The sequence below is a fragment of the Amblyomma maculatum genome, chromosome 4 (assembly GCF_055883805.1).
Source record: "Amblyomma maculatum isolate TAMU_Amacu chromosome 4, ASM5588380v1, whole genome shotgun sequence".
NCBI classification, from domain to species: domain Eukaryota; kingdom Metazoa; phylum Arthropoda; class Arachnida; order Ixodida; family Ixodidae; genus Amblyomma; species Amblyomma maculatum.
In genome coordinates this window covers 29,751,489-29,764,503 of record NC_139347.1, presented here as the reverse complement: position 1 = coordinate 29,764,503, position 13,015 = coordinate 29,751,489, and the positions used below count along the sequence as shown (strand labels likewise).

The window sequence follows — 13,015 nt, the reverse complement described above, 5'->3', positions numbered from 1 at the left end:
AATTTTCATACATGTTAAAGAATGCCAGGTGGTTCTAATTCATCGCTTTCGCAGCCCGCTGGTTCGATGGCGATGCATGCGCGAGACGGCATGTATACATACATACATCCGTGACTGCTGCTTCAGCACTCTGACACGGTACGCAACAAAGCTCGGCGCAGGGCTGGCAGGGTTTGTCAGTATTTGCGTCGGCATTGCAGCCTGGCAACTCTTGGCTCGCAGCGACGCCAAGGGCGACGCTGTTAGCAAGCGCGGCCTGCTTCCGTCGTGATTTAGTGCACTTCGGTACGGCGCGACGTTGACGTCGCGCAAGTACGCTTTTACCGTGGTGGCATTTCCAGTGCGTTCGACGGGTAGGCGGTTACCGCAGCACCATCGATAACGGCTTCAAAAGCCTGCAGTTAAATGCACTTCACGATGTGCCTAGTACCGGATGTCACATTGTTCACGAAAGTCAAGCTCGTTTACCTCCTATCACAGTTTAAAGACCAGCAATTAATACGTCAGCGACGTCGGTACCACCACGCACAGAAGCCCCCGCAGCCGAGGTTACGAATACTGCCAGTAAAACCAACGTTCTCACGGCGGCGAGTAAAACCAATCAAGATTGACATGCACCACAAGAATTCCGCAGCAAAAAGAAGAGCGCTGCAGCTGCTTGTGGCAATAATTTGCTTAAATTATTTTATGTTTTGTTACGCATCACATATTACTACTAAAAAAACAAACGTTTAAGGTTGTTTATAAATTATAAGTTTTATTTTGAAAGTTTGTGAAGTTTGCAAAAATGCATTTAAAAGTTTGCATTGGCGCTTCAGACTCTAGCGCTATCGATTTCGTGAAAACAGCCGGCGGCATGCTTCACTATGTGTTTCATGACCGTAGGAAGTTGATTGTTCGCGTTCGTTGTGTTCGTCGTGTTTTCTTAGCGTGAGTAGTGCAAATGGCCGATCATGGCGTGGTTAAATGGGCGACCGCTCAGAAGTGGGACGTATACCCTGTAAGAGACCTACAATCAAAAGAACTGCAGGCGAAACTGATGGATAATCCAAAATACTGGAAGATTATTCCAAACCAAGGAGTACTACATGCCCAGTGGAAAGAAGGGTCGTACTCTCCTACGTTCATTCTCGGAGTGGGTAAGTAGTCAAACGTCTCTTGTCTCTTTTCGTATTCGTGTCTTAATAATGTTTACCTGTGAAACACCTTCCTTTGCTACTCGCGGTGAGTCGTGTCGCGAAGTCGTTTACATGCCCGCATTACGACCGCATTGTGTTAACCGGCAGGTGACAGTAGTGCACGTGGTGAAAGAGGTAGACAGTTGATTCCGGGAATTGCGTGAAATTAAAACAAAAATGCATAATGAACTGAATTTGCGGAAATAAGAAGTAGAATAAACGCGGCTGCTGTCGTTACGTGGACCCGATTCTCCCTGTTTATACAGCAAATGGCAATTCTCGGTGTTTCGTGATAACAGGAGTAGGCTTCCCAATTCGGGCTCTTTAAAAAAAAAAAAAAAAAAAAAAAAAAACCCTGCCCGCATCGTCGTCTCGGAACGGTGCGGCATGGAGAATGGCAGCTCCTTGATTATTGAAGCTGATTTAGAACAAGTTTTAAAGATGCCCAGGGTGCTCGTTCCGAGACAATTGGTAGTGTAGCAGCGAAACGGACGCTTTCACAGCTGCAGGCGACTTAAGTTTAAGCAGATAAAAGCGCCTAACGTGTTGTCGCATTCATTTACATTCATATTCATTTGTTTGTTTCTTTTTATTGAAGCGTCAAACATGCTTCCTTTCTTCGCTACCAGCCATTCCTCAGATTTCGCGCAGAGAGAGAAAACTTTATTAAAAAAAGGGGGAAAAAAAAGTGTGTGTGGTGGGGAGGCAGTGTGTGGAGTCTCCATTCTAAGACTCCAGTGGCCTGGGCTGCCGCTTTTGCCTGAGTTACCAGCCTACGCTGGGTTGCTAGGTCAGAGCATAGCAAAGCAAGCAGTGATATCAGTTACCAACAGCATAATGCTGCAATGATTTTTAGCTGCCGATGTAAAAGTTGCTCCCAGTGCATGGGGTACGGCCAACAGGTGGAAGGGCACCGCTCTCTCCACTTCATTTTCAATGCTGCCATTGCACTTTGCCACTATTTCTGGATGAGGCTATCTGCCACGGGATCGCATGCTCCCTTTCATAAAGCTCACGACTGTACATGGGTACAATCCCAGCATTCATGGCCGCATTTCAGTGGAGGTGAAATGCAAGTTGACTGTGTACTGTCTGATGTCATTTGCACATTAAAACCCAGGTGAGCCCACCACTACGGCATCCCTCATCGCTATAGCTTAAGTCGCTTTGGGACATAAAACACCATGAACCTACCATAAAGCAGAGTGGCTATGTTTTACGGTATGCGTGGGAGCTCAAACTGTTTTTGTGGAAATGCATCCTTTGTTTTGTCCACTACTACTCAAGTGGGCATTCTGCCCACTTGAGCAGTAGTGATGCTGGATGGTGTCAGCTCGCAGTTAAACATTACCATGTCCTTTTATGTGCCAAGGTTTGCTCAAGGGCTAATGTTCCTCCTTAAGAAGTGTTGCTTTGAACCCTAAACAGTGTCCATGCTACGTTTCTCTTGTCAGTGGTCTTAATTTTGTCCCTATTTTGCTAATCTCATGTGTGGAACCAGATATCTGCACAATGCGTTATACTGAATAATTTTTGTATGATGCATTTGAGTGCAAATACAATTTAGTGAATAGACCTTGCCACATGTCGTTTTGCAGGAAAGCTGCAGCTGTGACAAAATGTCTAAGTCAACAGATGCAAAAAAGAGAGTCCTGGAGCTTGAGGATGAAGTGGGGTCTGCAAAAAAAAAAGAATGAAGAAATATAAGGCCGCAAGAGATGAAGCACGTCAGATGCTTGGTATGTGATCGCTTTTTTCTGAAGCCATTGGAATGCTGACTGTGTCACCAGATGCTACGTAAAGCATAACAAATTCAAGTGCTAACTCTTAAATGAATAAGACCTCTTGGTCTGTAGCACATCCTAGTAAAAGCACCAGTAAGATTATGTTGCTGCAATAAGGTTCCCCTTACACTGAGGATTAGGATTGGTGTTCCTCCTGTAGTTGTCTTTGCGACACATTATAGGTGGTGTACAGTAGTGCTCAGCTACACCGTGGCGCTGCTGCATGACGCCACCAACCACCATGCTTGCAGTGCACGTAGCAGATGAACTGCTGCCACTCCTGCTCTGCAAGCATGCTTTGTTTGTGTTACAGTGACTTGCGTGTCACATGTCATTGCTTGGGATCGGCATGCATCTGAGATTGAGCCTGTTGTCGTATGTGATAGCTGCATGAAAATGCATGGTAAACAAATGCCACTCAAGGTGAGCACCTGTGCTGATTTGTGCTGCTCAAGCCGAGGCCGAAAAACGGGCGCGGGATTGGGTTCCTTTCTGTTCTGGAGTGGTCGGTGACAACAACGCTCCAGTGAACCCGGAGAGCTGCATTAGGTTCAAACACATTCACGGGGTATAAGTTGTAGCCAGATGGCTGCGGCAGGTCTGTGGTGCTCTTGCATTACTGTGGACGGCGTATCTGAATGGAACCCTTGATTCCCTCAGATTTTAACCTCAGAGTCTCCTGCAAATGATGAGGTGCATCTAGAATGAGCGCAGGAGGGACAGCAAAAAATCTAAATTTGTATGAAATTATCATATGTGGCCTCGTCCTGTCTTGGACCTTGGAATCTTTATGGCATGCGCTTCATTTTCCTGTGCCATTTTGGTCACTTAGGTGGTGTTTTTTTTTTTTTTTTTTTTTTTTCACAACAGGAAATTTATGCTTGTCCAAGCTCGGCACCTGGCTCAGCAATCTGCCTAACTTAACTCGGTCACTACACCACGTTAGCAAATGTCGACACGAAAGACAGACACGAGATAGGTGAAGCATGGGCTATCGAGTATCAGCTACACACTCGAGTGTCAGCCTTTGTCCAAATGTGTGGCGTATTGCTGCCGCCATACATGTATATATTGCATGCTGAGCTCTTCAAGGCCCTTGCTACCAACAAACTGTTTCAGGGATGTGATCTGACTAACTTCTGTTAAAGCGCTCACAGCTATCTCGGCATCATCATTCGCACCCATGAATTCATTCTAAGCAATAGCAGCACCCGTCAGTTGCACTGTAGTTACAACGTCCTCCGCAGTTAATTCAATCCAGGCATTTCCACAGCGAACAAAGAGATCAGAAGTGGAATGTCAGCATTGGCTTCATCAATTGCTATCAGCATCCCCTAGATTATGTACCGCTGATAGGACGCCTTGAGTGCGTGAGTGATGCTAGTGTCTAGCAGCTAAATTTTGAATGGTGCATTTGGTGACAGGAAAGGGTTGGTCATGCAGTCAAGGGCAAAGAAAAGGCTTTTCTCCTGTGGTGAATGTTACTTGGGCTGCTGCTGCTAGTGATGAAATAGTATGTTTTGTTCCAGCTTTCCTTTTTTGTTTTTTTCAGATGTTGCTGGGCTGGTCAATCAGCTGACGGAATCCGTTAATAATGCTGCGTGTACAACACAAGCAGTTGTGCTGCCAACCGAGGCTCAGGTTAGTTGCTTTAGTCTAGTGTCTGCATGGTTGTGCTCATTACTGCCTTTCTCGATGAAACTTTTTTAAGGGTCACACAAGAACTTGGTTCTAGCTTTACGATAGCACTGCCACAAGTCATGCACTTCCATTGAGAAGTGTGCACAGATAGGGAAACGAGGAGCTCATTATCCATGTGAATGAAGTCAGCAGTCACTGAATTCAGAGATAGGCAAGAAGCAATGCTCTTTATGATTGGTTGGCTTTTAGGGTTTAATATCCAAAGCGACTCAGGCTATGAGAGATACTGCCTTGCTCTGGAAATTTCGACCACCTGGGGTGCTTTAACGTGCACCGACAACACAGAGCACACGGGCACCTTGCGTTTCGGCTCCACTGAAAAGTGGCTGCCCTGGCTGGGATGCTGTTTATGAGGCTGGGCTCACAGACTACATAATTAGTAGCATAATGATATTTTTAAATGAATGTCAATTTGATAGAAACGACAAAAGACAGACAGTGCTATTTTCTTAAATTCGTCAAAACAACCATGAAAAAAAATCCCAACTGCTTCCTTTCATTTTAGTGACTGTTACTTAATTCGTGTGTATATTGATTTGGAAGAGTTTTTGTGAAAGCTGTAGTGATCGGAAGTGCAAGGTTACTTTTGTTTACGCTTCCTGTTGAGCATACTTCGCTTGGGCTATAGCAAAGCCCTTTTCATCAGAAAAGAGATTTCCATTAGCTTGTTTAATATTCAGCAATTTCTTAGGTTATCGATCTCGGAAGGCCATCTTTTTGCACTACAACTCGAATGACGCAGCTGGTGCTCCTCTAATCAGTCATTTTAGCGACTTGGGCCAGTCATCATGGTATTCAAGCTAATGTGCATATAATCCACTTGCACCTGACAGCCACCTGCAATGTCACTCTGGCAAGTCAAAGGCAATTAACCACCATGGTATTGCCAGGAGGGTCTCCTTTGAGAAGGAGTTGTGGCTTCTTAAGCTGATCCAACAATAGTTCAATTTCACTTTAACCCCTTGAGCACTATTATTTCAAGATTTCTAGCTAACATTGCTTAAAATTACGATATCGTTAAAGGCCCCATTACATGAAAATTTGTTGTCTGTGTTGTGAGTGAAACATCAAGAGCATGGCGCTGGCAAGTGGCATGGCCGAACACACATTCTTCGATGATTTGTGTGGCTTAACGAGACCACATGATATCCAAAAGTTAGGAGGAGCTGCTAACTCCGGTCGTTCATTTGAGGTGGGAAGGTGAAATACGAATCAACATTCCAGTGCTCTTCAATGCTGAGTCAGGCTTGCTACACCTAGGCTACGCAGACATGTTGATACAGCTTGGTTAAAGCAGGGCTTTATATGTTGGGTGGTAGCCTACATTGGTCGCATCATACCCTTAAAGGCGGAGCTTAAGTGTCCCTTTAGTTTTTATTTTTACTGCTGGTTTCTATTGGTAGTGTAATAAAAAAGGAGGTATCCGAGACAAAAATATTTGAACCAGAAACTAAGTCAAATGAGCGCAGTGAAGTTTATTGCTCATTACGTGAAAAATCAACTGCCCGCCAATAAGCAGCAATCTAGTCGAGTAACATATAGCGAGGTAACTGGAAATGTTTTACAAGGGACGACCAAGAATGGAAGCCCAGGAGGTTTCATCGGAATGTTGTCAATTTTCATCCACTGACACAGAACTCGCAATAGTATCGTCTGAGCTGTCATCATCTTCGTCGGAAGAACTACTCATGTCATCACTGTCGTCTTCACTTCCCATAACAATGCAAAAATTGGTGTCTGAGCCATCTTCGGATGGCGAGGATGGCAACGAAGAAAAGCTTCTTTCCCGCGATGACGGGCCAACAGTGCATGCGTTGCCTCTACCAGGCACCATTTTTCTCATTAAGGCTGCTTAAAAGTCTTTCAAGCGGTAGAACAAAAAGCAGTTAACGGGTCAGTGGTGCCATCTGTCAAATGGCGCATGACCTAAGCCACAGAGGAGCACTGTACTCACCTAAAACTCTCAGGGTGAGGATCTATCCTGCAAGGACAAGCACTCGTCCAAAATGGCTTGAGGGCATCTTTGCAAGGACGAGCTGCTTGTCCAAAGCGCTTGAGGGGTTAAATTATGAAAGCTACCTGTGCAAGCTGGAAATTAAATGTTGTCTCAAAGTAGCACATACAGAGCAGGCAGTGCATGCTTTTGCTAAACCTTCATTGGCAGTTTTTTTAATTGGTTGAGCTTCTGATGTACGAAAAGGGTGTTAGTATTTTTAAACAGGAGGTGACAATGTGGGCACTGTGCTCTGTCTAAACTGGCTTTTAATGGCCTTTTCAATGTTAATGATGAGTAAATCCCTTTATTTTCTGACTTAAAATCTGTTTTTTTTTTTATTGTTGAAATGCAAGCATAAATTAGGTCATTAAAAAATCTCTTATTTCTTGTTTTTTCTTCTGCTATAGCAATGCACTATTAGCGCTCAATCCTTTGCGGGGCATTATGTGCCCTCTTTTTGGCTAGTTACTTTAAATACATATTACACAATTGTCAGGTTACACTAATAAAAATGTTAAAAGATGTTTGGCCTGATTCAAAATTAGATCAAAACACCGCTCGGGAAGGTGTCAAAAACATCCAATAGTTTTCGTATGCCTTCATTGTTGTACATGTTAAAGTATGGCTTCTTGAATGTGTATTTTTACTTGCAAACAAATGACCTTAATTATGCATTTTGGGGTTTCTTTGAATGTTCTTAAGCTGGTCTAAGTTTTTTGTTGTTTGTAAAGCCCCTTCATTTTCTTATTGCATATCAAGGAATATTGTTGTATGTTACAATACTGGTCATAGTACTAATATTTGCTTTTTGTTCTTGCAGGTGCACATTGGCAGCAATATTATGGTAAATCAGCAGTTGATTGACCGCATGAAACTCAGTGCGGGCAATCAAGCAACAAAGTTTGCGTGTAACTTGGTGCGGGTTGTGTTCTCACCCGAAGAACTGGAAGAAAGCTCACTCTATGGCCGTGTCTGCAATGCCCGCAAGGAACAAGCTCCAAAAAAGGCACTGGGCTGCCCAAAATTGGATGCTGTTATCTGTAAGTCCTCGAGCTCATAGCCTGTGCATGTGATGCAAGAGCATTCTGAAATATTGTCCAAACAGCTGACTTTTCAGTGATGGTCAGGGCCATAATGCTTGCCTTAATGCATAATGCTGTGGTGCCTGCATGGCGCTCACACTGTCCGGGCTCTGTATATTTAATTTACAAAAGCTAAGGAAGGCTGGATGGACTCTAGCTTGTTCATTGCAGTCATGCTTCTAATGTTTTTTTTTTTTCTTTTTGCAGCCTACACCTGCTTGCTCAATGGAGTACTAGCCAAGGTGGTCACCGGCAGTTGCGCAAGTTTGCACTGGGATTGTGGACAGTGATCCAATTTTTTGTCGCAGAGTCTTCGAAAGCAGGCCTAATTGCAAGGCCTAAACAGAGGAAGTACATCTATTCAAATAAATATAAGCTCATACAAACAAATGTTTCAGTCTGAACCTACTTCCTTCGAACATCCACCAAATATCCCATAGTCATCATTCCTTCGAACTTCCTTTGAACCAATAATTGGCCACTGCCTGTGAACTCAACTCAAACTGACAACGGTCTGTTCCCTGGGAGCTCAAAGGAAATTCACAGGAAACTCACAGGATGGTCAGAGAAATTTAATTCACTGTGAATTCAAAATCAGTAGCCAATTCTCAGTTCAGAGGAAGTTGCTTCCTTCTGACTTTTTTGAGTTCACATTGAACTCAAAGGATGTTCCCATTTTTATAAGGGGTGCGCATTTTATTATAGCATATTCTTTAAATAGGTCGCAGCTGTCTTGTCCGAACTTTTATGTAGGAGGTCGGACGCGAAGGATTGGGCCAGGAGTTTCAGCTTTCAGAAGTATAGGGAAATGGTCACTTCTAAGCAGATTTTGTATCACTTCCCATCAGCCTCTTCTGCTGTGGTGCCTGGTGGCAGTTCGGAACTGAGGGGGTCGGTATTTGGTTGGTATACTACAGTCGTAGCTCCCCGGTTGTCTACAGCTGCATCTACCCAGACCGCATCTGGGGTGTCCCCGTACCACTTGAGCAGTGCTTTCGCCCGTGCAGTCCTGCGGCCTTGATCCCGCAAAGGATGCATGTTTAGAAGTATCGGTTTGATGTAGAGAGATTCTCTTATGTGAGATGGAAGCGTGCTGTTTTGGGTCGTTGGCAGGGATCCTGATGTTGAGTTTGTGCAATATTAATCTACCTGTGGGTGTGGCAGCAAGGCGTATGTATTGAGCTTGAAGGTGTGCTTCACTTAATTTGCGTTATTCACGCAGTGTTCGCGAGGAAACAACCTCATGGGCACCGACGTCCCATTGGTTCCTCAGTTCTAGAGAAAGTCTTCTCATTGGCTCCGATAAGCGCGTTTCCGCTTGGTAACAAACAGCGCCTCCAGAATCCTGGGAAAACGCTTGTCAGGGGGGTTTTGGCGGCAAGTGGAGGAGGACGGCGACCATCCGAGCTGCTGCTCGGGACCCCTGCTCAAGATGTCGCGTATGCCTAACTGATTTGTTGATAATCCGAGTTTGTTACTTAATTTGCATCACTTGATTCGATTTAATTAATGTTTGGTCTCATCTTTAATAAATTAAGTTAATTCATGCCGTCAATCTACACCGACTGGTCCCCTTCTTCAATACGGCGGAGTCTTCGTGCCGTCACGGGAGTCAAAGTTACGAACACTTCGCTACAATAATGACCGCGCGTAGTTAATACGCGTGATTACGCGCGCGTTAAGGAGGTTGGCGGAGGAGAGGGCACACTGGCCACCCCTCACCGTCTCAGAGTCTCCCGCGGCGACGCTACCTTCCCTTTTTCCTTCCGGCGTAACCAAAGCGTAACCCGGAGACCTCCTCTCCCGTTCCGAGTCGAGGAGCGCGTCTGTGGCAACTCACTCGGGGTCCTTCGGCGGTTGAGCGCGCACGTGCGCGGTTCATGATTTCCGCCGAGGAGACCACCGCCGTCACCGACAATCGCCCACTCACCATACGCACTTACCGCAACGGGATGTGAGCGCGAAGCCGTGCCAGGTGAGCATAAAACCCCTCAATAAACAAAAAGTAGCGCCATCTCTCTCATCCTCCGGCGCCGCCGCTTCTCCTCTCGCATTTCGACCGTGGCTCCATCTACGCGGTGCACTGCCAGATGGCCGCCAGTTGCTCTCTTCGGCCCACTCAGTGACCCGAGCCTGGATGGGCGGGTCCGAGCAGCGCAGCCCGGCCTCCCACTCCTCCAGAGGTGGAGCTGGCAGCAAATCGGCAGGTGGCGGATAGGCCGCGCACCCCCATGTAATGTGGTCTAAAGTGGCGTCGACGTCACACTCTGCATTTAGGGTCAACCTGCTCTTTGAATATAATGAATATACTTTGGGGCAGTGGAAGAAGCGGATTTGTAGCTGGCGCCAGAGTATCTCCTGGGCCTTGCTAAATGAATTATGTGGGGGAGGAAAACCAAACTAGCTCGACCTTGTTTTCCGGTGAGAGTCCCACGGATATTCTTCCCTTGGAGTAATTCTTTATGGTCGTGCGCGAGTCGCTGACAACGACCCAGCAATCGGGATCAGATACGGCAAGACCGATGGTACTTCAGCATTTTGAGACTTTACACTGGCGGAGTGGACAAGCGTTCTGTCAGTGTGGACGACAGCAGCAGCGTATCCTCGATTGTCTTTATACTCAGCAGCATCCACGAACGCGCTTCCCTCGATCGCCCAGGTTTCTTCTCAGAGTGACGCATTAACTTGGATAACAATTTTATAGCATTAAATGTTCGATGCTACTTGTCTTGAAGCGCACGCATGCTCAAAAAGCGCGATGGGCGGGAGTGTGTAGTTAGCGCCGATCCTGTGCGTTAGCAGTTTACTTTCGTTCTTTTTCTTTCCGTAGTTTAGCGGAGTGGCTGGCATGCGAAGCGACGCAGAGCTTTTGTTTGCTTTCCTCTTTGTAATAAAAACTGGCAGTGGTTTAACTCCGGTTAAACCTAGTTGAGCAGCTGCATGGCTACGCTTAGGATAGCTTGGGCTACGCACTGAGCAGCGGCCGGGCTCTCCTTCTCCATAGTTGGTCGATTCTAGCCATTGTTATTGTGGTTGTAGGAAGAAGGAAAAGATTGATTGATTGAATGTCCTTTATTGAATGGGAAGGCTCATGGCCATGGATGGGGGTAAAGGGGACAGCCGCCGTCCACCACCGTAGCAGTGGCGGGTGCAATGACGGCCTACAACAGATAAATTCGGTGGCTGGCTAGCCCCCGCCGCAAGCGGCGTTGACCTACTGTCCGAGCCCCGTAGGGCCAGGAACTGTCACCCTTCACCACCTCCTCTCCGTCTCGATTCCAGCCGAGCGCTCCTAGCTATAGACCGTTTTATCATGGGCGCTGCCATTTTGTGTATGCGGCGCCATCTAGCGGCCGAGTTTTGAACAACCGCCATGCTGGTATGTGGGGTCCCATCCGCGGAACAGGCGACAAGTAGCTCAAATCGGCATTTTGGAGCTTTCGCATGCAATGTTTTGCTTTATGAAAGTACCTAGCTGAAAGAAAAAGAAATTTTCAGTAGTAGCGAAGCTATTCCGTCAGAAATGACAAACAATTATGCTCCTGATCAGATTGGCTGAAGGCTACAATTAGTGTGTACTTTTGATGTGGCACAGAGAGGCGGCGGCGCACCACTGGCCGCGAGGGCAGCTTTCGATCTACTTTTATTCTGAAATGATTTCTAGAAACGGCTTACCGTACCAATTTGAGGAAAAAAAAAGCAAGCGAATGTAGCCGTTTCATGTCACGTTTAGGAGCAATGCTAATCGCGCTACATTTGTTGGGTCAGCCGATCATTCATATACTTTTTCCTGCTTGAGCGGCTACTGAGGAAGTTCCCACACCTCCACTGGGGTTCTATTCTTAAGTATCCATTTTCCATTTCGGATCCATTTAATCTACTCTGGCTACTTTTGTTGGGCGACAATCAGGCAGGGTGTTCAAGCGTCCACTATCAGGCAATCGGATTTCAGCATTGACTACATGACTTTACCACCTGTTTGCCGGTATGTGCGGGGAGTGACGATGACTTGTCAATGGCGGGAGCTGCTATCCTGCAATTTCTCTGACTGGGCGTTAGTTGCGTTTGCCTGACGCTGCCGTCCTGCTGACATCCAAATACAAGATAAAATGGACAATCGATACCTATGAAATAGTGACCTTAAATTATGTCCCATAATGACTTCATCAAAAGTTGCTTTTGTCAACAATTATAGTCCATTTCTCGTCGCAAGGTTTGCTTACTGCAAGCAATCGCTGCTATTCCTGTGATCATATTCCCCTTTATTATCGGCAGCAAAATATTACGAGATGAGTGTTTAAAAAAAAAGCGCTGTTTCACTAAGTAAGTTGACCACCAATTTATTAGTATATCGTTGTCTTCAAGTGGGATAGGTTCTTTCATACTTGCATTAACCTCAGGTGACTGAATCGAAATAGTTCTTCTTTACCTGGTAGAATCTCGTAAATATTTGCCGCAAGGAATATCATCCGCTTGTTGCCCAAAGACTGCCGTTGTTGCACGGGTATTCAGTTTTCCCGGTCCCTACTCGACAAACACAGTGTTCGGAACTCGCACGAAAGGCTGCCAAAGCTAAACATTTTCTTGTCGGGCCTGAAATTTAGAAGCTGCTCGTTTTAGCCCAATTGAGTGAGTTGCAAGTGGAACAGTGTAGAGCGACACACGCGCATACCACCGCTGTTAATCTTTTATCTTCTGTTAATCATCTCCTTTTGATTGTTATTGTTTTGTTAATGCAAGCAACTGAGTAAAACAAAAAGATTGTGCTAACCGCGGCAGCTCTTAGCAGCTAAACTGCGGCCGGCGGAAATGAAACGGTCAGGGAAATGAAGGAAAGAAAGGGGGCGAAAGAAGAAAGAACATCGCTCACATCAGCTAATCGGCTTAGATACTTTGCGGCTATTCAAGACACTGTGTGTGCAAAAGACTGCAACGTGTGCCCTTTCTCCGTAGAATGCCCTGCCGCCCCCGCTGCTATCCCCGCGTCCCCACATACCAGACAGGAGGAGCCGCGCAGCGGCGTTCCGGTTTGAGGCTATTTTCCTCATTGCCGCGAAAACGACCACACACACCTCTTCTCCGCGCAACCAATGGAGAGAGTGATGCGCAGCTGACGCTGACACCAGCTGTGGTTATGATGTCGCTTCTCCGCAACCGGCCGCGACGGCTGCTCCGGCAGAGCAGCTGCGAAATGGTTCGCCGACTAGCGTAGTGTTGAACAAAAACTCCCCATAGCAGCAGCAAAGAAATAATGAGCGTAAAGGCCCGACTCCA

General features: G+C 46.2%; 1 protein-coding gene across 1 annotated transcript; it reads left to right on the top strand.

Annotated features, from left to right (window-relative positions):
* Nucleotides 1-892: 892 nt before the first annotated feature.
* LOC146190571 (uncharacterized) lies at nucleotides 893-8,308 on the top strand. Its single transcript, XM_084600968.1, has 5 exons — nucleotides 893-1,139; nucleotides 2,777-2,917; nucleotides 4,515-4,603; nucleotides 7,480-7,699; nucleotides 7,949-8,308. The coding sequence occupies exons 2-5, from the start codon at nucleotides 2,872-2,874 to the stop codon at nucleotides 8,029-8,031; spliced, it is 438 nt and encodes a 145-aa protein (XP_084457094.1). The 5' UTR covers nucleotides 893-1,139; nucleotides 2,777-2,871; the 3' UTR covers nucleotides 8,032-8,308.
* Nucleotides 8,309-13,015: the final 4,707 nt, after the last annotated feature.

Excerpts from the sequence above, each read along its gene's own strand:
- LOC146190571 (XM_084600968.1), top strand. The coding sequence starts at position 2,872 with ATGAAGAAATATAAGGCCGCAAGAGATGAAGCACGTCAGATGCTTG. Across the intron at positions 2,918-4,514 it reads TGAAGCACGTCAGATGCTTG|ATGTTGCTGGGCTGGTCAAT; the intron begins GTATGTGATCGC and ends TGTTTTTTTCAG. Across the intron at positions 7,700-7,948 it reads AAAATTGGATGCTGTTATCT|CCTACACCTGCTTGCTCAAT; the intron begins GTAAGTCCTCGA and ends TTCTTTTTGCAG.